This window comes from Polistes dominula, unplaced genomic scaffold (genome assembly GCF_049000335.1).
Source record: "Polistes dominula isolate Pdom_NZ unplaced genomic scaffold, Pdom_raw_medaka contig_15, whole genome shotgun sequence".
In the NCBI taxonomy this organism is placed as follows: domain Eukaryota; kingdom Metazoa; phylum Arthropoda; class Insecta; order Hymenoptera; family Vespidae; genus Polistes; species Polistes dominula.
Window position 1 is genome coordinate 2,106,520 of NW_028300915.1, and position 25,689 is coordinate 2,132,208.

The window sequence follows — 25,689 nt, forward strand, 5'->3', positions numbered from 1 at the left end:
GATGGCGGGCTGGCCTTTTGTAGAGGATTCATTCCTCCTGTTGTTTTGTCTTTGGTACTGTGGTAGTCCTCCAGTACGACGCTTTTCGGGGGGGATAGGAAACAGCAAACCCATTGAATCGCAAGGGATGCAACTGACAGTTGGAATTGTTATATACCAACGTTCAGAACGTTTATTCGCAGTTCATTGATCCTCCCTCATCCCCCGCATTAAACTCCCTCTTTCCATTTTCTCCTCTTCATCCTCCCTGAATGTTCGTAAAATGCGTCGATTGTTCTCCGATCTTTTGCGTTTTCCTCCTTTTCTTTTTTTTTTTTCTTATCTTATCTTTTTTTACCAACAGTTCTTGTAGTAGTTTATAGTCTCTTTTTGTTAAAGTTAATCGAAAAAAAAAAGAAAAAATATATTCGATCATTTTATAAATGTTTTATCGACACAAAAATGGGCTTTGCATTTTTTGGGGGCTTTTGCATAGGATGCCGCCATCTTACACTTATATACTTTCAATATTTTTATATTAGAAAATTATTCAAACATTATACAACATGTTTCTTTACACTTAAGTATATATATATGACTTTAAAGAATAATTTATTTTTGTAAAAGGAGTTATTTTATATTAAAAAATTAATGGTGAAATAAAAAGTAACAAAACCCTTTACAGGTGTCATTACGACAACATTTACAGTATAAGTACAATTACAAAAAGAAGTTATTTTATATTATAAAATTAATTATATTAAAGAATAAAAAGTATGGTGTTATTACAACATTTACAGTATAAATACAATTACAATTTAATTTTATATTTCTTTGTATACTTAAGTGTATAGAATTTCAAAATGACAGACTTCTTGTAAAGGATTCTTGGAATTACTTGGTAGAATATATTACAAAATTGTTTTATCTTAAGTGCAGTTAATTGTTTTATAAGTGTGTTTTACAACACTACAGCAAATTCATTAATATAAAGTATAACTTATTGTATTAAAAAATTTCATTATTAAATTTTGTACATCTCGCACGTTACATTTAAATGTACAAAAGAAAAAAACAAACAAACAAAAAATGTATATAATAAATTACAAGATTCTTATCAAAATCGTAGAATTATAAATGATTTATGATTATATTATCAAAAATTCTAATACAAAGGATTAACACGTTGAACAACGTAAAGGAACATCACCGATAAATCAACCAACATTTAACTTTGCTAACTTCATTTAAAATGTTAAGATACTATTTTCATAACATTATTATTAAATATAATATACTTCTTAATAAAAATAAAATCTGAAGAGTAAAAAAGTATTAATGTTCTCTCTCTCTCTCTCTCTTGTATAACATTTATCTACAAAAAGCTGTAAAAGGATATTAAAGATGATTAACATCAATTTCTGTTAAATTGTTTTGATTTTCAACGTGTTAAGGAATGTTAAATGTTATTAATAGAAATATATATATATATATATGTAAAAAAAAAATGTACGAAGGTTTTAAATATTATTATTATTTTTCTTTTACTTTTTAAACAAATGTTTTCTATTCAATAGTTTACGATCAATATTTTATTCCTCGCTTTATAAATAATACATAAATAAAAGCATTATCACGACTATATACAATTTACAGAATATGTTTAAAAAAAAAAAAAAGAATGTCATTGTCGTCATACGATCATCATAATTAATAATAATGAAAGATCAGACTGTTGCACATACAGTAACTCATAAAAATGAGTTTGAACACTTAACTGTATTTCATGGTAATAATATTTCATAATTAATTGTTCAAATACTTTCGTGAGTTATTGTATATACTTTAAAGGCAGTTCGAAGATTATCAAAAATGCGTTGAAAAAAATCTCGTTCCTCTCTCTCTCTCTCTCTCTCTCTCTCTCTCTCATTTGAGATTTATATTATAATAATCAACATTGATAATCTATTTAATAATACAATAGAAATATAGTAGTTAGACCTTTGAAAGATTAAAAGGAGACCAATCAGTAAGATAAATTAGCATAGAAAATAGTCCACTTCGAATAATCAATTAAAGGTCAAGAAGAAAAAAAGAAAATTATGATGAATCGAGATCTCTCTTATGCAATTTAAAGTTCTACGAACTACAATATGTACTATTTACATTATTTATTTCTTTTTTTTTTATTTTTTCCCCTTATTATTCTACGTGTTGCAATATATTGCACAAATCCTTTAATAATTGTGTCATGTGAGTTATCAATGCAATACCAGACATCGTACCAGATCTAAGTGCACGACTGTAACATTGTTTATACAAATTGGCAAGAGTTTCGTATCTGTAAAATACAAATAAATAATACATTCATATTTAAGTGACAATATATGTAATCAAATATTTAAACAATACTTACTCTTTTTTATTTGTGGCAGTATTCTTATTAACAAGTAATTTAGATAACGACCGTAAAATAAATTGTAACCTTTGTTCAAGTAAAACAACTAAATTTCCATCCTCGGATAATTTTTGTTCTTCAATAGTTTTATCATCTTCTGAATTATTAACAGTATCATCCATAGTATTAGTTTCATTCGTTTGCTTCGACGTTTTAATTTTTTCACAAAGTATCTCCATGATAGGTCGACACTGTAATAGTAACTCCAAACCATTTTGATATGCCTTCAATTTGCCATTAAATGTTGTAGCAACTATTAATAATAAAAAAAAAAAAATGTATTAGACATATTAAACAATAAAAAATAAACAATAAAATTTAGTAATAGATTTACTTCGTGCTTGATTTTCAGCCAAGGCTACTCGTTCCATTTGAACTCTCAAAAATTCAGTTGTCTGTTCCAAAGCTAATAACAATTTTGCTGCTTTATCATAATATAATTTACATAATTGTAAACTGTTTTTCCTCTTCACATTATCTGTATCTGATTCGAATTCTCTGTATATATGATGATATAAGGATGCTAAACGATGTTGAATTATAGCTGCACGAAATTGATAAACTGGTTGTCGTGGTCCTGGTATATCAACGTCACAATGTTTAAGTGCTTTTTGTAATATGTCGACTACTTCTCTTTCAAGTTCTTCTTCTGACTATAAATTTCATTAAAAAAAAAAAACATCTTATTTGTTTTTGTATAAATTTGAATAAAATTCTGATTATATTCAAAGAACGAGAAATACCTTGTGTCCTTGTGAAGGATAATCTTGTAATAATGTGGCCATGGTAAAAAGTGTTGTAGATAAATCCCACGTTATTGTATCCCATATTGCAGAATTAGATTTTCTCGAACCTAATACTTGCAAGGCTTTTTGATAACTCGCAAGTGCTTTGTTGTAAAAATACTGTTCCTGTGTATTATGTTTAACATGCATATGAGCACAAATTCGCATAAGTCTACCGGTATTCGAATGTAGTAAAGCTAAATTTGCTTCATCGTGAACAGTTTCAAAAGCTTTAACACCTGCTTCTAAATGATGTAAGGAACAATTAAGAAGTGCAGTAACATCTGGAGACGATTGAGTCGATTCGTTGGTTGTACTTTCTTGTTTGTATCGTGCTAAATGAACAAAAAGTAAATGTATTAATTATAAAACTTTGTTTACATTTAATAGAAGAAATATAATTGTTATTTACTACCTCCTGCTTGGTTCATGTATAAAACACCTAATTCGTTATGAATATTTCCTAATCGTCTTAATAAATTATTCTTTTCTATTTCTAGCGGTTCATAGGACAAAGCTTTTTCATAACACTTGTAAGAAGCTACCAAAGTAAATTCTAAACTTTCCAGATGTTGCGGTAACAATTCTATTCCATCTGAAATGAAACATATCATCATTTTGTAAGAAATGTATAAAGATACAAGAAGATGTTTATTATACTGTATAACATTGTAATTTTATACATACATGTATCTAAATCTTCCAATGCGTATATTTCTTCTATTATTTTCTCTTCAGTTACATTTTTCATGTCATAATCCTTTCTATGTTTTTCTATGTTACACCAGTCTTGTACAGTCATAAAACAGCAATCACCTGCACGACCTAACAGACAACTGACAGATTTGTCATTTCTTATTCCACAACAAACTTCCAATATTTTTTGGCATCGCAATACTGCTAACATGTATCTCAAAGATGCACCATAATTTTTACTCGCATATTCATTTTCTGCCAATACAGCAAATATCAACGAGGCCTTTTCATACAAAAGAGTTTTCAAATGTGCATTCCAACTAACGTTATCACTTTTTTTAGGTGCCTGCCAAATAGGTAAAGTTTCATTTTTTGATTTACATAACCATGATTTTGTTTCTTTATTGTTAAACGATTTATCTTCCTTTGTAATGTATTTTTCTGATTTCTTTTTCTTCTGTTTATTTTTTCTTTTATGACTAGGACTGTTATTTTGCGAAGTTTCACCAGATTCACAATGTTTTTCTTGATTTAAAGAAACATAAGGCATTGGTATTGCTTGAAAAGGTTTTGCCATGTTTGGATTAGCTTCTTCATATTTCTGTCTTTCCTTTTCACTATCCTCGTTCTTTTTTTGTTCTTCATCTGAACTTTCTTCAGTAGGAAAATATTTTAAACATTCAAGACCATGTGCGACATGTTCCAATGCTGTTAAACACCTTTCTTCTACGCTACCTGTTATCGGTGGTGGTTTGTACTTAGGCCCCTCTTGTTCTACTTGTTCTTTAACTATTAACAAAATATTTTATTTATATATATATACATACAAACAACATTTAGAATGTTGATATTACTATGATTTATATTAAAAGATTACTTACTATTTGCTAATGTTAAAGATTTAATAGATGCACTAGGGGTTTCTTCATCTTCCTCTTTATCATTTTCATGATTTGTACTGCATTCACTCTGCGTATCTTCCTCGTCACTTTGATCAGAAAGTCTTGGACTAACTGGATCCGTACTTGAAGGTACATATAAGTCAGAAAGCATAAAATGTGCAGATGTAACGATTTGTGGATATTTTTCTTTTGCAAGAAGTTGAATACAGTTTTTCAATAACATTCGAATAGTACCCTGATGTCGATCATAATCAGAAGAATATTTCATATTTCGAGCTACTCTGTATAACAGCATTGCTACTGGTACTGTAAATGGATTTTGTCCTTTTTCATCGGTAACATCATTGCATAATGATGTTAGATCGTATAGTTTTACAACATCATCATCTTTACCTATTAAACATTATTTCAAAATGAAGTAATATATTTTTGTATAAAATTAATTGTAATAATAAAACAAATAATGTTTACCTTTAAATAACCAATACGTGTGACCAGCTTTAGTTGCATTATTTTTTAAAAAGCTTAATATATTTTGTGCCACATCTCTGATAAGCTTAGGACTGAATTTTGAATCATCCAAATTAGGAAGATCTTCTGTTTTGATAAGTTCATATTTTTGAACAATACCATGCAAATGATAACACATGACAACTTCAGGAACATTACACATTAAATTATCCAACCAATAATCTATTCCTGTTAGTACATTAATAGGTTTAGACATATCTCTTAATCGTAAACTTATACATGGATGAGTTTGTCCACCAAATATTGGCATATCGGTTCCAATAAGCATTTGTATATTTTCAAAAGTCCATACAACGTTTCTTGCAAAATTATGATTATAGTTTGGATCTGGTACTTTTTCTTCTTGCGTTGGTTCAGGTAAACATTGTTCCAATGGTTTAACTGGTAAAGGAGGTGTTAAATTATCTTCATTACTATCTGCTAATACAATTGAATGATAGAGAAATTTAGATACTAAATTTCTCTGTTGTAAGCTGTTTCTACTATTTGCTTTATGAAATAATCGTTTTTCTTTGTCTCCTAAATTTTGAAATATGTGTTCGTAAAAAAATTTCTTTAACCATTCCCATTCACTTTCTGCTTGTCGTAACAAATATTTATGTATATCAAAATCATCAATTAATAATGTATTTTCAATACGGTGTACCATCATTGATATAACTCCATGACTATAAGGTAATTTTAATAATTTCTTGATATTTTCTGCATCCGATACAACGTCAACTTCACCAACACAATCTGGAAACATATGTGCCATGCGAAAACTTGAAAATCCTGTGTTTTGTGACCATACACTTTGTAGACCATAACTTTCAGCAGAACTGCTAAGCCAATTGCTTGGTGGAAGATTTAAATTGGTGTTGCATTGCAATTGAGCAAAAGTTGCAGGTGTTTGAACGGCAGAATATTTCACTATTGCAGTTGACTTGACTGATTTCTTAGGTGAATTTGGTGGTACGACTATAGCCATTGGCTTAATCTGAAATGTAAACATATTATTTATATAAATTAATGTACTAACATAAAGAATACACTTGTCATAAATAATCCTATAATCATTTTACACAATTTACAAAATGTCAAATAAAAATATATGTACACACATATTAGGTTATGTATACATATTCATAAATTCTGATATATATCTAAGATTCTTAAAAATAGCATTAGCACAGGAACAAATATAGAATTTAATTAAACGTGGGCACCACGAGGGCCATGACAAGGAATTAATGTCAATGTACCGAAAAAAAATCTTTCTTTACACAAAAATATTAAATTCTTTTTACTGATATATATATAACCTTATTTGATAATAAAGATATACAATAGAAAATAGATATAATTTTTACTTACCAAATCAGCACTTATTTCAGAATTGTCTGACATCGTGATATAGAACAATGTCACTTGCGACTTTTAAAAATAGTTACAGTGTTCCAAAACTTCTAGAAGGTGCAAGATACGACGATAAGTTCTTTCTCTCACTATTCAAATAATACTATTGCGAACTGTGTAAGGTTGCACGCAACAGCGACTTCTGGTGGGAAAAATCAAAAATTAGATTAAGTAATCTACCTTACCGACATTTACCGACAACACATGAAATACCTTTTTACCGACATTTAAAAAAAATATTTTATAGCAAAATTTTTAGAATAAAAAACATAAATACTTTTGAATGTATATATATATAGATATAATTTTTATAATTATATTACAACAAGTAACAACTATTATTAACAATTAATTATTATTTTCACGTTCATTATCAATAAATGATTTTTAATTAAAATCAAATATCTTTTATAATCTTTGTTGGTATTGTGTAATTGATATATGCAATAAATAAATTTTGTAAAATTTAAAATATAAATTAAGTATAAAAACATTTGCTATTCGTATATTATAAATGAATAATTTAGATTTGATTTAAAAAATAAGATTGTTCATTATTATGCAATATTTTTATTTTTGTGACATCCCTTATTTTACTTCTTTACCTTTCACGTAACATACATTCTATTTTCCCTTTCTCTTTCTCTTTCTCTAACGTTGTAAGTTTAAAAATATCCCACGTTATGTAATTGTCTAGGATAGAACAAAAATTGAAAATCTCAGGATACGTGAGTAAAAGGGAAAAAAAAGAAAAAAATCGAATGGTCTTAAAGAACGGTAAGTGTTTAGATTCATAAACAAACGTAACGTAGGAGTAAATCTGTTTAGTAAACGTTTACATATAGTCTTACGTTTTCCCGTTCGAGTGAGTAACGTAATTCTATGCAAGAGAGAAAGGATAGATAAATGAAAAAAAGAAATGTAAAAAGCTTCGCGTGCTCGATAGTAATAGAAAAAAAAAAAGAACTAGTTTCACGTTCGTGTTGTTGAATGGATTAAGAAGCCTCCAAAGTTGCATGGCGTCATTGTAACATCACAAATATGCGTATAAGGTCGATATATAAAGGCTCGTTAGGTTGCACGTTGATCCAGTCAACGAAGAGTAGTAAAAGATCCCTGAGGTTGGTTGATAGCAAAAGAAAAAGAAAAAAGATTACAAAAAGAGAACAATAAAAAAAAAAAAACGAGATGGTGGTCAATTTCAAAGTGTTTAAGAAAAGTTCACCAAATGGAAAGATCGCATTGTACTTAGGCAAAAGAGATTTCATTGATTATTTGTCAGGTGTAGAACCGATCGACGGTGTGATTTTATTAGATCAGAATTACGTCGATACCGGTAGAAAGGTATGGGGTCAATTGATATGCAGTTTTCGATATGGTCGAGAAGAGGACGAAGTTATGGGTTTAAATTTTCAAAAGGATCTTTATTTGATCTCCGAACAATTATATCCTCAAACAAGCAAAATGGAGTCTAATTTAACGAGACTACAGGAAAGATTGTTGCAGAAACTGGGCCCAAACGCCATACCCTTTACCTTCAACTTCCCCCATAGCGCTCCATCGAGCGTGACCCTCCAACCAGGCCCCGAAGAGACGGGTGAACCATGCGGCGTAAGTTACTTCGTTAAGATTTATTCCGGTGAAACGGAGACAGACGTTACTCACAAAAGAACTACGGTTACTCTCGGAATAAGGAAGATTCAGTATGCACCTACAAAACAAGGCCGACAACCGTGTACTATAGTACGTAAAGATTTCCTATTGAGTCCCGGAGAACTCGAACTCGAGGTCACACTCGACAAACAACTCTATCATCATGGCGAGAGAATAGCCATTAATGTGAGCGTTAGAAACAATAGTAACAAAGTGGTTAAGAAGATAAAAGCATTGGTACAACAAGGCATAGATGTGGTTATCTTTCAAAATGGTCAATTTCGTACTGTAATTGATGCGGTTGAAACTCAAGACGGTTGCCCAATAAGTCCTGGCTCGAATCTACAAAAGGTACTCTATCTGAAGCCCGATTTGGAGAACAACAAGCATCGTCGGGGTATTGCCCTGGATGGTCGATTGAAACGCGAAGAAGCTGAATTAGCTTCCAGCACGCTCTTGACCTCGCCAGATGTACGCGACTCTTTCGGCATAGTTGTCTCCTACGCCGTCAAGGTCAAACTTTATCTCGGTGCATTGGGAGGTGAACTCTCCGCTGAGTTACCTTTCATATTCATGCGTCCTAAACCAACTGACAGAATCAAACTTGCTACCTCTGATGCTGGTGTACACGTTGAAAATGTACAGGAGGAAAATACCAAAGAAAATTAAATCATTTGGATCTCTTCTTTATGAAATTCGATCTGTTCTTTCATTTCTGTACAAAGGAATTGTACACACACACACACACACACACACATACACACATACACACCAATAGGAACAGTCTAGATATCTTTTTATCGAATTCTTTGCAAACGCGAGGATAACAAAAAATACGATTGTGTTTATCTAACCGGAAGCTTCTAACGTTTATCTAAAGAATCTCAGGATATCTCGACACATTTTTCTCTAATTCGTTAAAAATTATTAACAAAATTATTAAATATACTCTTAGATTAATTCATATAAATAAATAATATGATAATCCTATATATACATATATGCAAAAATATTTATTGTAAAATAAAATAGACGAACACATGTAACGAGAAGAAAACAAACCAAAAATTACACATAATATAATCACATATGTATCTATCGTAGAACGAATGTGATGAAAAAATATATATATAACAAAAATTCTATTCATTCTTTTACCCTCTTTGTTCCATGTGACCGTAGCACAGTTGACCTTCCCAAAGATTCGATGACAGACACGTTAGTATGTCTTATCACCAGCCGATAAGTCTCTCAAAAGTGTGTAAAGAATCCTTCCTAATGCATAGTTAGAAAGAGAGAGAGAGAGAGAGAGAGAGAGAGAGAGAGAGAGAGAGAGAGAGAAAGAGAGAAAATGCCCATGATTCTGTGTTCCTTTTCGAGATCATATCATACACATATATACTTGTGTATATGTATGGTTACATGTTATATATGTATATAGGCATACTGGAAATAACGACGACGAAGAAGAAGAAGAGAACGTAAAAGTTTCTATCGAGTAGTAAAAGAAGAAGTGCATAGTTTGCAGGGCTCGTTCATTCGTTCATTCGTCGTAGTAAGAACGATCGTAACCAACAAAAGAGGGCTTCATCGAAGCGCGTTCTCCTTGATTCGGATAGCAAAAAAATACAAGAAGAAAAAGAGTTGAGAGTAAGAAAAGTGCATAAGCATAGAGAAAATAAATAAAGAAAGCAAGTAAGAAATAAAGAGAGAGAGAGAGAGAGAGAGAGAGGCGTGATCGCCATTTGCGAGAGGCCGAGAAGGTTGCGAGCCGACGTCCGAGTTGGCCGCGTATTACATAGGGTGGCGAAAATGATTGTAGTTCGTTTAGTCGTTGAGTTTTACGTTGGCACCACCCGATAGATAAATGTTAAATCCAAGAGAGTGAGAAAGAGAGAGATAGATTGATAGGGTCGACAGGGAGCACGAGTGAGAGTGAGTGAGAAAGATAGAGTGAGAGAGAGAGAAGTACCGAGGGTGAGGTGGCAGTGGTGGGGATAGCCGGCTCAGCTCACACAGGGGTCGACTGTGTGCCGGCGCGTCAGTCAGGCTCGAGACACCCGCGTGAACGGTGGGATAGGTGCTTGTGTACCACCCCCTCTTTTATTTGCTCGGTCTCGTACTTACCTTCGATGCGCCCTATTTTATATCGTCCTTCGCCTACGTAAAAAAGAAAATAAAGAGAAGCTAGTGTGTCTCACTGCAGTGTGTCCTTTTAACAGGCGCATAATCGTTTTCTTCTTTCTTTCTTTCTCTATCTGTCAGCCTTTCTTTCTTTCTCTATTTATCTGTCATATCCTTTTTCTCCCTTTTCATTATTTTCTCTTTATATTCTAATTTTTTTTTAATATCACATAATAATTCTTATCACTTTCTATTTTAATATTATTATTCTATAATTAATTTGATTCCTTTCTCTCTTATTTTGATTTTTTCCATCCTCTTTTCGTCGAGTAAAAAATAAAGATAAGAAAAATAAAAAGAAAAGGGACAGCGTAAGAGGAAAAAAGAAAATAAGAACGACGAAGGAAAAGTAATAGAAGAAGAAGAAGAAGAAGAGGAGAAGAAGAAGAAGAAGAAGAAGAAGAAGAAGAAGAAGAAGAAGAAGAAAAAGAAAAGTTAAAAGAGAGGGAGGAAGGAAAGAAAGAAGGAGGAGAAGGAGAAGGAGGAGATCGACGTTCCAAGTCGGAGCAAGGACGAGGACGACGAGGACGAGGACGACGACAACGGCGGCGGCTACGCTACGTTAGCAGCCAAGTGAGTAGCACGTTTCTTCTTCTTCTTCTACTTCTCTTTCTTCTCTTTCTTCTTACCTCTTTTCTTATTCGTCCTTAATCCACGTCCTACTCTTTTCCCTTTCTATCGTCCAATCGTCTCGCGAGTTTCATCGACTCGTCGTTCGCGAACACCACCCTAGGGATAAAAGTGTTTTCTTTTTTTGTATTTTTTTTTCTTCCATATTTCTCTCTCTCTCTCTCTCTCTCTCTTTTGCTCGTTTGTTAGCTCTCATTGGTTCACGGTCCCGTTCGCGTGTTCCTCTTTTTAACGTGTTTTCTCTTCGATAATCATCGGCGACGTTCTTCGACGTTCTTCGACGACGACGAAGACGAGGGTCGCGCAAGATCAGAAGAGAAGAACACTCCGAGGACCGTGATTATAACTATATACCACTACACATCGTTTTCGTTTTCGTCGTCTTCGTCGTCGTCGTCGTATTTTCTCTCTATCGTGCCAGACGGTGCCATTGATTTCCTCCTCTTCTCCTCCTCCACGTCTCTTCTCTCTACCAACCCTTCTCTACATCCGCCAATCCCTGACGCGCGTTACGCACCCGCCCGCGTACGAATTTCAATTCCATAAGATAGAACGAGAGCGAAAGTAAAAAGAAAGAGAAAGATATATATATATATATAGAAGATATGTAACAGATATCATCATCATCATCATCATCATCATCATCATCATCAACAGCAGCAGCAGCAGCAGCAGCAGCATTAAAAACTAATAAATAAACTAATTTTATTTTATTTATAACGTTATCCTTCATATTTTTATTTTTTGTTTCACAAGAGAGAACTTTACTTGACTAGCTTTTTTTAAAGATATATATATATATAGATATAGGAGATATGTCAGGTATCATCATTTGCAGAAGCAGTGTTTAAACGAATAAATAAACTAATTTTATTTAATTTATAACGATATAATTCGTTTTTTGTTTCTCGAGAGAGAACTTCATTTGACTAGCTTTGTTTTAAAGATATATATATATATATATAGATATAGGAAATATGTTAGATGTGATCATCATTAACATCAGCATTTTAAACGAATAAATAAACTAATTTTATTTAATTTATAACAATATTTCGTTCATGTATTTGTTTTTTGTGTTTCGATACAGACATTTTCTTGACTAGCTTTTTTTAAAGATATATATAGATATATGAATATATATAATATTATGTTATATTAAAAAGTAAAGGATTTTGGTTTTGTTTTTTTACAATGTCGAAACTATGATTGAACGACAAACGATTTTTCCCACGATTTGTACAATGCCGAAAGAGGTAAAGACAGTTATTATAAACGTAATCTTGCCAACGAATCATGCATGTCAAACGAAAACGCCATTAAAAACATTACTCGCCCGTTAATATTACTACTACTCGATTCTATTGTCGTTTAAAGTGTGTTGTGTTAAACTGAGATTACAAATATACATTATATATACACACACATACACATATATGTAGGTACGTAGTTAATGTTCTCGTCAAAAGATTGAAATGGAAATTCTCTCGTGGCTTCTTGCGAACTCAATTTCATGATAAATTACTCTTAAAAAGTCCTAGATCTACTTGAAAACAAAAAAGAAAGGAAAATAATATTTTCTGCATTTTCTAAATCTAACCTCATTGGTGGTGAACGCAGTTGCAACTCGGATGCGGGTACAATAATGGCGTATTATAAACAACGAATAATCGTTTAATCATTTTTATTGTTTTTCTTCATTCGTTTCTCTTTTTTTTCAGATTATAAATTATTGTTATTCCTATATGTATATGTAATGAATTTGTTCGTAATACAAATGACAAACTGATAAGATATATATGTAACAAAAATTATGTATATTTACATACCATTTACATATTTCTATATGCATACTTGTATATTATATTGTACGCTTTAATTTTTTATTTCTTCTTATTATTATTATTGTTTACAGTCACTTTTTTCAATACTAACTAGTTTAATGTTTTTTTGTCTTTTTTGATAACATATTTTTGATATATATATATAAACTTGTTTTTTTTATTTTTTTTATATTAACATAAACAATACACGTTGATAAAATGTGTGATAGAAATTATTATGAAAATTCATTAAGATAAAATAAAAAAATATTTATTCGTATGATTTTGATGATAAACATAGAACAATGATAAAACATTAATTTCTATATTTAGATTGTTTATTGTGGTACGTAAATGTGATTGTATTATATTCAATTAAATTGAATTCAATTCTAGGTTTAGATTCGTGATAATATTTATGACTGTGTTGTGTTGTGTTGTGTTGTAAATTGATTGAACGATATGTCTCTTTTTACGATAGATAGTTTAGTTAAATAAGAGTTAAAGAGCTAAGTTAGCCAAGTTATCTAGTTTAGTCTAGTCATTAGATAGAAAAATAGAGAAAAAGAGAACTAGGCGAAAGGTCTATTAGAATGCAATTTCATTTTCTTTTCAATGTAAACACTAAACATAATCGAATCATTGGATCTTTGCTGTTAAAAGGCCTTCTTATTTTTCATCTCTTTTTCTTTTTTCTTTTTTTATCTTTTAAAATAAGAAAATATTAAAAGTACGTTTGGTACGATTGATTAAAGTTTTTTTCATGTTTTCTTTCTTTTTTTTTTTAAATATAAAACGAGATAAGATTACAACTTGTATTATCGTTTCTTATTTTACAATAAGAAACTGTTTTATTGTTTGATTTTTTGTTGTAAAATTTCATCAACGTTATTTTATTATAATTAAAAAAATAAGAAACAAAAAAATAATAAATGTTTTATATTAGGATAAAACTAAAGTTCCTAACAACGTATTGTTCCATTTGTTTTTGTTTGATACCCACATAGAAATAAATTGTCCATTTAAATTCTAATTTCACAATGTTGCATATAGAACATTTTTATAACACAAATACGAAACTTGATATATTTATAGATAGAAAATCAAATTTATTACATTTTCTAGTTTCCCTCCCCCCTTTTTTTTATTTAATTGCAGAAAAAATAATCGTCACGAATTGTTTTTCTTTCTACCATACAAGTCAAAATTGATTAACGTTGTATTTGATGATTAATTTTTATCTTTTCATCTTTAATAATAATTATCATTTAATTATTTGTAAATATAGTATAAAATCTCGTGTTAATGTTAATGATAAAAATAAATATTACGAATATTATTTTGAAATATTAGGAAGATCGAAAAGTAATGTCGTTACTACGCGTGTCAAATTATTTCTAATATTTTAAATCCAAAAAACTGATTGATGATTTTTATCATTAGGATATTAACAATTTGCATATCAGATAGAAAAAGGTTGTTGATAATTTAATTATTGATTATTAATAAAAAATTTTGTTGGAAACATTTATTTGTTTGAATTTTGAGGTTAGAAAGCGACATTACTTTCTTGTCCACTTAATATATTCACACCTACGAAAATTTGGTAACCTTGATACGTTTAGGATAATGATACTTGAAAGTTTGTTTAATTTTAAATCAAAAAAAGAATTAAAAAAAAAAAGGTTGAAGTATAATTTTGAGACTGTATATGTACTAACCAAATTGATTGTGTACATATATATATACATATATATGTATGTATGCATATATTATTATACGTTGAATGTGTCCCACGAAAGTGTCACCATCGACCACTGTCCTAGTTACTTTCTTAAGGCTTCTATTACCATCTTAAAACTCTCCACGTGCGCCTAACTGAGAAAGAATAATAATAAAAAAAAAAATAAAATAAAATAAGAGAAACGATATTGTTTGTGTGTTGTGTGTGTTTGTGTGTGTGTGTGTGTGTGTGTGTGTGTCATGCCTTGTGTTCATCAGTGTCATCACCTTGTGTACTTTTCTCTGACCTGAGTTTCTTCTTTCGAAGATATTTTTTCTTTTTTTTTTTTTTTTTCGTCGTTGTGTACGTACACCCACTGATTGACCACTTACAAATTAAACAAATCAAAATAACCGATTTCTCACTGGTTTTTTTTATTTTTTTTTGGAAATCTTCACGAATTTCTTTTTCTTTTTTTTTTTTAGTTAAAATAAATTATTATATTATATATATATATATATATAGTTAGTTAGTTAGTTAATTAAAATTAATTATTATACTATATGTACTGTATATAATATAATATTTAAAAATTATTATATTTTTTAGTTATATAAATTATTATATAAAACACGTTAGAAATAAATGGTAATTTTCTTGTTTTTTTTTCTTTGGCGTTGGTAGATATAAAATTAAAAAAAAAAAAAAAAAAAAGAAATACTTATTTTATTTATATATACGTACAAATTTGGATAGATAAATGTTTGCTTAAATATTTTAAATAAAAAGAGAATTACACATTTAAATATTAATTATTATTTTCAATTACATTGATTAAGAGTAATAATAAAAAAAAAAGTAATTTAAATAAAATAAAAAAATATAATTGAAACATAATTTAAATAAAATAAAAAAATATAATTCAAATATAATTAAAATAAAATAAAATAAAATAAATAATTTAAATAAAATAAAATAATTTAAATAAAATTACAAAATGTAAATTAAAAGTAATAATAAATTAAAAGTAATAATAAATTAAAAGTTATACCCTTATTAATACACACATATATACAAATCAATTTTGCAATACTATTATAAAAATGAATTTTCATAAAAATGTACAATAATAATTTTTAAAAACTTTAATGTTTCGTATATTTTTCCTTATACGTCATATCCTTAAAAAAAAAAAAAAACATTTAAAAAAATAATCTCAGTTTCGTTTTCTTTTTTTTTCTTTTTCTTTATCTTTCTCCTTTTTCTCTTGAACGTGTTGTATGCCAAAGTTTATCTTCCAAAATGATGCATAACTTATGCCAAGCACGTTTTTGTCGTACATCAACATACTTACAATTAGTATATAATACTACTAATAATATACCTATATAAATTACTATTTGTATACTATATATACATATATACATGTATATATATAGTTTTTTCTTTATCTGCAATAACGAAATACATGTTTTCGTGAATACTGCGCGTGCTGAAAACGTAGTTCGGTCTGGCCGAAGTTGTAGGGTGTAGCCCGTCCGGATTCTATCGAATACCCGAACTACACCCCCCCCCCAATCCCCCTTAACCCCTCGACCCCCCTATCCCACCTCTACGCCCTATTCCTTTCTCTCTCTTACACACATACGTCTGTTCGTGTTCTATCTACCTGTTCTTTTCTATCATTCACTCGAACTACGTTCTCTTCTATTATTTATCTGTTATTTTAAACGTACTGTCTCATCTTTTAACTAGATAAAAAAAGAAAAACCATCTTTATTTTGTGGTGTTACCTTAAATATTCGATGATTCGTGAAAATATAGTTTTTTTTTTTTGCAATACTTTTGTTACGTGAGTTTTATAAATGTTTCCAAGTTTGTTGTATACATGTGTAATAGAAAGAAGATAGTGTGTGTGTGTGTGTGTTTGTGTGTATGTGTGTATGTGTGAGTTAGAGTATATATTATCTTTGATACGTGCCCTATCTACGAATAGGTTTTTTTTAAAATAATATATATATATATATATATATATATATATATATATATATATATATATAGGATGTTTTATTTGAAATGGATCTATACTTTGAAAGTCATATCATTTTTCTTTCGTACGTGTATTGAGTATCTATGTATGTGATAGTAATTTTTAATTTCATGAGGAAGTTCATATATATAATTCTTATCAAAATGAAATGTTATTTATAGTATATAATAAAATTATTATACAGGGTGATTCACGAGCTTTTGTGACTTAAACAGCTATGAAAGTTTGATAGTAGTAGAAAAGTAAATGAGGAACAAGTTGCATGAAAAATTCAAAAGTGCAATATGACACCCTGTATAATAGTATTTATATAAATTTAATAATTCATATTTTTGTTGTTATTTTATATATCTTTGTTAATATTTTATATATTTTGCATTGATGATAAATTGAATAACAAAAATTATATTATTTATTAGTTATAGTATTGTAATAATAATTATTAAAATAAATTATTATACTATATGCACTATATATAATATAATATTTAATAATTATTATATTATTATAAATTATTATATTTTTTAATTATATAAATTATTATATAAATCACGTATAATATAATAATTAATATAATATAATAATATAATAAATATAATTATTTATTTCAACATACCAACGTGAATGCAATTTTAAATATATATATATATATATATAAATAAATAAATAATATAATAATAAATTATAATAATAATAATAAATAATATTCACGTATTCACGTTTGTATGTAGGAATAAATAATATATATATATATATATATGTAGTATTTACATAAAAAAAATAAAATGATTTTACAATAGAAAAATAATAAAGAAACGAGACGAATTTTTAAACAATTCAAAAGTCTATTTTTTTTTTTTTTCGGTTTGAATTTTTATTTTTCATTAGGGAAACAAAGTGAGAGAATTTTTTGTATGACTTAAAAGAAATTGAAGAATAGAGAGAGAGAGAGAGAGTGGGTGGGTGAAATATTCGTTAAAAGAAAAGAGAACACTTGTATTAACGTAACAACGAGTACCAACCACAGGAGAGAATAACACTACGACGAAATCTCAGAAAAGAAGTTAAAACACAGTGGAGTCTTTTGTTCGTAGACCATAGAATAATAATTCTCTTCTTTTGTGGGTCGTTGAACTCTTAATAAGAAAAGATTCTTCAATTTGTGGTCTCATACTAACTTTGACACTTTAATTACTAATTAATTAATCAGAATTACAATATTTATTTATATGTGTATACATAGCACAGGAATTCTTAAAACGATACCATGGGGTATATCATGAGGAAGTGTCATGGTTTTTTTTTGGTTTTTTTTTTTCAATAATTTTTTAACATCCAATTTCAATTTCATATATTATAATTAATATTTAATTATTTACATTATATTTTTAATATTTATCATATTTATTATATTATTTCAATTTTTATAAATTTTTTATAATATAATAAATTTATATAATTAAATAATAATAATAAATATAAATATATAATATAAATTTTATATAAATTTATATTATATAATATCTTATAAATATTTAAAATAATTAGCTATGATATATAACAAAATAATTTTTTTTTTTTTTTTTTAATATACTTTCTTCCTTAATTAATTTTTTTTAACAATATCTAATATTTCTTTAAAAGAACAAAATTATACATTTTATTAAATTTAATTTAAAAATATAGGGAGAGAGAGAGAGAGAGAGAGAGAGAGTGTATACATAGAATAATACAATATAATAGAAAATAGGTCAGAATGGGGGCGTGGTCGTGAGAAATTCACAATTACAATGAAATCATTATACATTTAAATCGATATCAAACTAATATTAAGTTATAATAAAATTATAATATTAATTAATATTCATTTGAATAAATTTCAAACAATATTTTCAATCAATGTGAAATTCAACTTAGAATCTCTCGTCAAATGGTATTACAGTAAATCGATTTAATTTCTTGTATTATTATTAACAAATATGAGTGTACTATTATTTTTATACTACTCTCTCTCTCTCTCTCTCTCTCTCTCTTTCTCTCTCTTTTTATATCATACTTTGTATGTAGGCGCAAACTTACGTACGAGGGTTTATTTATATGCAAAAATTTCTTGGCATTCAAACGTTCGTTCTCCTCGAACAAACATTTAAACTTTATCGATAAAAAAAAGAACTCACCGTGTATATGTGTACATAAATAATACATATATACATATATACATATATACATTAAAAATATCCTGTATACGTGTTAAACTATGAATCATAGATATGTCATATACATTACCACCTTGCATACATATGTATTGACATTTACATATATGTTAGGTGGTGCATATGAATTGTCAAATTTACATAACTATTAAACTATTCTATTATCTAAATAATAATTAATAATAATAATAATAATAATAATTAATAAATAAATATTATTATACGTGTGAAAAGATTGTTTTTGCAATAAAATATTTTTATTGTTTGTCTTAAAAATTGAAGTGTAAAAAAACAATTCTTGTCATTTCATTTTTTTCAATTTGATTTGAATAAAAAAAAAAAAAAAAAAATGAGAAAGAAAGAGATATATATATATATATAAGAACGAAATCGTTGAGGTATGACGAATTTTAGCATGAATCATCCAATAGAATTTGAAGTAACCTAACAGAATGAAACAGAAAGAGGAGTGTGTAATATACAGGCAGCTTGCATGACGATGATGATGACGCCGACAAATGATAAAAAGCTTTAATAGGAACGATCGAAGTGCATCAGAGTACATATTCCGAAATGCGATTCTCTTATTACTACTACTACTACTACTGCACAATTACTACTGTACTACCACCCTAATATATATATATGGATTGTGGAGTAGTGTATTGACACTTCTTTTTTTTGTATATGCACTTATGCATTCTTTTCAAAGAGAAGAAATGCACGTTTGTTCTTTTATGTATCATTTGAATGTGTATTAGTGTATTCTTACAGTCGTATGGGTACCAATGCAGTCACACCAGAAATATACATATATATATATATATATATTTAATATAATTATTTATTATATTAAACTATATATATTTTTATGTTTTATTAATTATATATATTTAATATAATTATAATAATTTAATGTATTATTTATATTACATAATATTAATATTATGTAATTTTATTATTATTTATTAACTAAAATATTTTTATCTTTATTTATATATTTATATAATATTATGTAATTTTATTGTATATTATTAATACAAATATTATATATATTATATTTAAATTTAATGTATCATTATATATATATATATAATGATGTGTGTGTTGGTGTATATGTTTGATATGTATTCGTATCATTGTAAATTAACTGATGCATATAAATACACATACATATGTATATATATGAATGTTTGAAAACGAATATGTATATAAATGTATATATGTGTTTGTGTATGTCGTTGCAACGTTTTTAAAATGTCGTTGACATCGCTTTTCGTCGTTCTAAGAGAAGACGAGACACGATGACAGAACAGGAAAGGTTGACAGAAATGAACAAAGAGAGAAGGGAAATATAAAAAAAAGAAAAAGAAAAGGACAGACTTTTTGTGAAACTTTGAAGAGTTTTGACGATTATATGTTTTTCGCGAGAATTTATTTTCTCGCGCGTTTCGTTTTTACTTTAATCTTTTTTTTTCTTTTTTTTTTGTCCCCTTCTTTTTCTTGCATTCTTGCATTCTTAATGCATCGAGGTTGACGACCGATAGAAAATTCTCGGTGGTAATTTTTCATTTATTTATTTATTTATTTATTTTTTTTTTTATAACGTCATGTGTAATATTATAAAATAGCACACACACACACACACACACATACACTTTTATTCGTATTTGTATTTTTTGAGGATTTAATTTGTATTTAATTAATCGTTTTTTCTGTATTCTAAATTTTTACATGTTTTGTTTTCAATGCAATGTTTTGATGGAATTTTTTTTTTGAAGTATTTGTTACAAACTATCAAAGAAAATTTACATATTTCGAATATAATTTATATATGAAAGAAAACATTAGATTTGTTGTTTTCTTTAGTATTATTTATAATAATTTTTTACAACGATTAGACGATGAACTATGAAATTTTGCGAAAACATTTGTTATTTATCATTTTTGAATTCTTTCAACTAGAAATCTAGTACGGATGTTACATTGATTGCGGCTCCGATAATCTTTTACATTTCCCGTCAACATTTGATTCGTGGATAATTATAAAAATTATAATTACAATTTTGTACGTGTTATTTTATTTTTTGTTTCCTGTAATTTTGATTTCACTGAATTCTATAAAATTTATTTATGTTTATTATTAGAAAAAAAAAAAGAAAAAAAAATACAACAATATCAAAATACAACAGTGAATATACAAAAAAAAAAATAAATCAATAAATTTATCATATAAACAATTAAATTAATATAATTTATTAATTATTTATTAATCATTTATACAGTATTAAATTATCTTAAAACGAATGATCTAAAATTGATTTATTCAGAAATGTAAAAAAAAAAAAAAAAAGAAATTACTACGTCTATTTACATGGATCCTAAAAACATGCGTGAATCTTTTTTTTATCTCAAGTTCGTATTAAATTAAACGAAAAAACACACACACACACACATACACCCCATGGGAGGGAATAAGATGAGATGGTGGTATGCGCATAAATTCATTTGCGATTGCTGAGAAAATCACGGTTCAATGTTCTCATTCTTTTTCTTTTTTTTTTTTTTTCTATTTATCTTACCGTCTTTTTCTCACACACATGTATCTAACAAACACATGCATGTATTATATATATATATATATATATATATATGTGTATATATTGGATTCATCCGTTAATCCTGCTCATTCGTATGCCGAATCGAACATTGTACTCGAGCCGTTACATCGAAGTAGTTAAGAAAAAAAGAATCAAAGGAAAATAGGAGGAAGGGGTGAGAATTGATAGAAAGAGAAACACACATAAGAGAGAGAGAGAGAGAGAGAGAGAAAAAGAGAGAAAGACAAGTTGAGAAGGGATGGATGGTGGGGTAATGCAGGGTTGGTAAATACAGAAATAGATGCTTGAGAGTTGAGAAAGTGACTGGGTGACACAGTACTCTTCCGTAGCTTCTCTATTCTCGTCCTTCGAAATTCAAATGGTTGACATTAAAGAAGTAAAATACTATAGTCTTCGATAATGATACTAAAAAAGTTTGATAATTATTTTAATTTAAATGGAATCCACTTTTTGTATTCCATTATATCTGGGACATTCGATTTGTATCAAACTTTAAATATAAATACATATCGTTAGACATTAATTATAATTATATCTTATTAGAAATTTACTAGAAATTATACTAGAAAGATACTAGAACAATTTGGTAATTAATTTAATTTAAATTGTACATTCATTTTTATTCGATTATATTTGTCATACTCGTTTGTATCAAACTTTAAATATAAATATACATATATATGTGTGTGCTAAATATTATTTATAATTATATGTAATTATAAATTTACTATGAATTATACTAGATTCTAAATTTACTATAAATTATACTAGATAGATACTAGAACAGTTTGGTAATTATTTTATATTTAAATGGGAAATTCATTTTTATTTGATTATATTTGAGATACTTGGTTTGAATCAAACTTTAAATATAAATACATATGTTAAATATTAATTATAATTATATCTAATTATAAATTTACTATAAATTATACTAGAAAGATACTAGAACAATTTGGTAATTATTTTAATTTAAATTGTAAATTTATTTTTATTTGATTATATTTGAGATACTCGTTTGTTTCAAACTTTAAATATAAATACTATAAATATTATACACATAATAGTGTCAGATATTAATTATAATTATATTTAACTATAAATTTACTCTAAATTATACTAGATTTATAATAGATACTAAAACAGGTTTGGTAATTACTTCAATTTAAATAGGAATCCATTTTTATTCGATTATATTTGGAATACCCATTTATATCAAACGTTAAATAAAACTACTATATATAAATACAATTAAATATTAATTATTATTAATTAATATTTATATTGTCAATTACTTTTATTATTATTCAATTGATCGTTGTTCAATACTACATTGTTTCTTCATTTGATATATTTTTTTTATTTTATTTTAAGACACCCGTAATTAGAAATATTGCACAGTGTGTTGATAATTTGTTAAAATAATTACAATTTGATTCTAACTTGATATTATTATTATTATTATTGTTTTTTTTTTTTATTTTTGACACATTTCTACAAACACTTACGTGTTATAAACGTTATCGTTTTATATTTTATTGTTTTATCTAAAATAAAATAAAATAAAATAATAAGCCTAGTGTATTTAATATGAAAGTATATTAAACGTTGGATACAAAAGTATATTAAAGGGCAATTAATTATCCGTTTAATCTTCTTAAAAGATATATTCCATTGGTCAGATTATTTCCGTGAGGCATGTATGACCAACACGAAGATAAAGAGAGACGCTAATGGTGGACGAAGATAAGTGAAAACAAGATTCGCATGCTCGCGGCCATGATGCTCTTTCACACACACACACATACACACACCAACTATACATTGGTCTGAACCACAAATTCCTTCCTAACGTTTGCTTTTTCCTTTTTTTTTTGTTTTTTTTTTTTACTTTTATTTACTTTTTTTTGTTTTTTTTTTTCTCTTAACATCCACGTTGAACGTCTCGCGGTATTTCACGCTAACAAAATGTAAATTTTACACGAACTCCTTCCGTAACGTTAATTTTGTTGTATTTTTGTTGTTGTTGTTGTTTTTTTTTTGTTTTGTTACCAGTTAAGTATATATCGTTACGATAACAAGAAGAGAATTTCTCGATTCGATGTTAGCATTCTCGTGTACCAAATCCTAGTTTCCATGAAAGTTCGGAACATTTGTTCTTCTCATCTTGACATCTAACACGTTCAAAAGGACTAGGGAGGTTTTCTTATTTCTATATCTTTTTTATAGTAAACTTTTGTAAATTTCAAGTGAGAGAAATTATAAGACGTTTTTGTGTTAGTTCAAACGTTCAAGTATTCAAAACAAAGTGTTCCTTTTTCGTTGATTATTAAAAGAGATGATGATGTCATCATTGGTTGACCACATGTTTCATATCCTCTTATAATCTAACAACTCTGTGAAATTAAATTTCTTTTTCAGTTTTTTTTTTTTTTTTTTTTTTTTTTTTCAATTAAAAAAACAATATAAGAGAGAAAAAAAGAAGGAAAAATTGAAAGACAAAAAAAAAATAGAATTTCTATAATCATAGATATACTCGTATTATCAAAAGATGACATATATAAGAATTTTATAAATTATAGTTCATTTTCCGTGAATAATAATCTCTATTATCAATTGATAATATAAAATAAGATAATCATTTTTATCTGATATGTACAATGTTTATCCTTGTCTTATAAGTTATAACATCATTGTAAATAGTAAAAATATTTACTTTTTATAAGATTACTAGGGGTGCCCCGCCACGCGTTGCTGTGGCTCACAATCAGTCCGATACATACGTCTTTAAGTCAACGAATTACCTTATATCGCCATCTGTTAGAATCTTATCGAACTAATAGAGACAATCATGACTCTTTGTTAATAAACAAATAATTGCGATAATAAATTAAGATCTAAACTATCCTATCTTTCAAGTTGGATGATACTGCACACATTGTGCAAAATTTGATTAAAATCGGTTCAGTAATTTAGGAGTCCATTGCGGACAAACAACGTGACACGTAATTTGTATATATTAAGATTATACTTATTCTAGTATGTGTAAAATACTTGGTATACCTTTATATAAAATGTATTAATATTAATATTACTAAATATAATACCAAATTTATATTAATTTTATTTTATATTATTAATTAATTAAATTTATATTTTACGAATATATTTTTGACTATGATAATCAAACATATTTATTTTTATTATTAAAAATTAATTATTATTATTTTTTCTATAATTATATTTATTTTTCTTTATATAATATAAGTAATTGTATTAAGTATACAATTCTGCTTCGAATGATTTTCCTCCAGATGGCTCATAAAAAAATGGCGGAATCAAATTTATACACCTATTAAAAAATACAATAAATTTTTGTAATAATTTGATCAATTGTTTAATAAATCAATTTCTTTTTTTTTTTATACATGTAACAAATTTAAAACAAAATTGTTTATTCTAATTAACAAAAAAAAAAAAAATTAAGAAAATAAATATTGTTTAATTGAAAATATAACCTTAAATAAATAGTTGACTGATATTACGTATGAATTTCGATACTATACTGTTTAGGTGTTAAAATAACAAAGAGAAAAAGCTAAAGGATAGACTTACTAATGTCATTATAGTTCTAATATGGTTTCTGAATCGCCTAGATACCTATTGGATACCTTAAACAGACTAAAACCTTTCTCGTTTGCTTGGTTGGACATTTTTAAAGTATTGCTTCATCGAATACAACAAATGTTAGTAATGTCTAGGATGGATTAAAGGGAACCTTGAGAAAGGTCAACACAAGATTTTATAAACATCGATGTATTTAAACTAATCTCGGATATTTGAAAACTTTCAATGTGTTCGTGTAATTGTAATAATTAAACAAATGTTTGACACGTTTCGTGCCAAACCCTTTTTACCTGACTTGTCATTCAGGCCATTTTATTTTGCTTTAATAAAATCAATCATTACATGTAATTATTAATTATTATTAAATATAACAATTAAATAAACTTATGTGCTTTGTTCTATACTGCATTTTGTAT

General features: G+C 27.5%; 3 protein-coding genes across 3 annotated transcripts in view; 2 read left to right on the plus strand and 1 right to left on the minus strand.

Annotated features, from left to right (window-relative positions):
* Positions 1 to 1,553: 1,553 nt before the first annotated feature.
* Positions 1,554 to 6,866, minus strand: LOC107068215 (erythroid differentiation-related factor 1). Its single transcript, XM_015324394.2, has 9 exons — positions 6,708 to 6,866; positions 5,292 to 6,330; positions 4,800 to 5,213; positions 3,910 to 4,707; positions 3,638 to 3,817; positions 3,181 to 3,557; positions 2,772 to 3,090; positions 2,396 to 2,690; positions 1,554 to 2,320 (listed from the first exon to the last, which is right to left on the minus strand). The coding sequence occupies exons 1-9, from the start codon at positions 6,738 to 6,740 to the stop codon at positions 2,182 to 2,184; spliced, it is 3,594 nt and encodes a 1,197-aa protein (XP_015179880.1). The 5' UTR covers positions 6,741 to 6,866; the 3' UTR covers positions 1,554 to 2,181.
* Positions 6,867 to 7,833: 967 nt separating this feature from the next.
* Arr1 (arrestin 1) lies at positions 7,834 to 10,592 on the plus strand. Its single transcript, XM_015324395.2, has one exon. It carries the CDS (start codon positions 7,938 to 7,940, stop codon positions 9,069 to 9,071), a length of 1,134 nt encoding a protein of 377 aa, XP_015179881.1. The 5' UTR covers positions 7,834 to 7,937; the 3' UTR covers positions 9,072 to 10,592.
* A 138-nt stretch (positions 10,593 to 10,730) lies between these two features.
* LOC107068217 (uncharacterized) overlaps positions 10,731 to 25,689 on the plus strand; it is a 91,531-nt gene continuing 76,572 nt past the window's right edge. Inside the window, 1 exon segment of the mRNA XM_089170472.1 lies at positions 10,731 to 11,159. The gene's annotated coding sequence lies outside the window, so the exon portion shown is untranslated.

Excerpts from the sequence above, each read along its gene's own strand:
- Arr1 (XM_015324395.2), top strand. The coding sequence starts at position 7,938 with ATGGTGGTCAATTTCAAAGTGTTTAAGAAAAGTTCACCAAATGGAAAG.
- LOC107068215 (XM_015324394.2), bottom strand. The coding sequence starts at position 6,740 with ATGTCAGACAATTCTGAAATAAGTGCTGATTTG. Across the intron at positions 3,558-3,637 it reads ATACATGAACCAAGCAGGAG|CACGATACAAACAAGAAAGT; the intron begins GTAGTAAATAAC and ends TTGTTCATTTAG. Across the intron at positions 2,691-2,771 it reads GGCTGAAAATCAAGCACGAA|TTGCTACAACATTTAATGGC; the intron begins GTAAATCTATTA and ends TATTATTAATAG.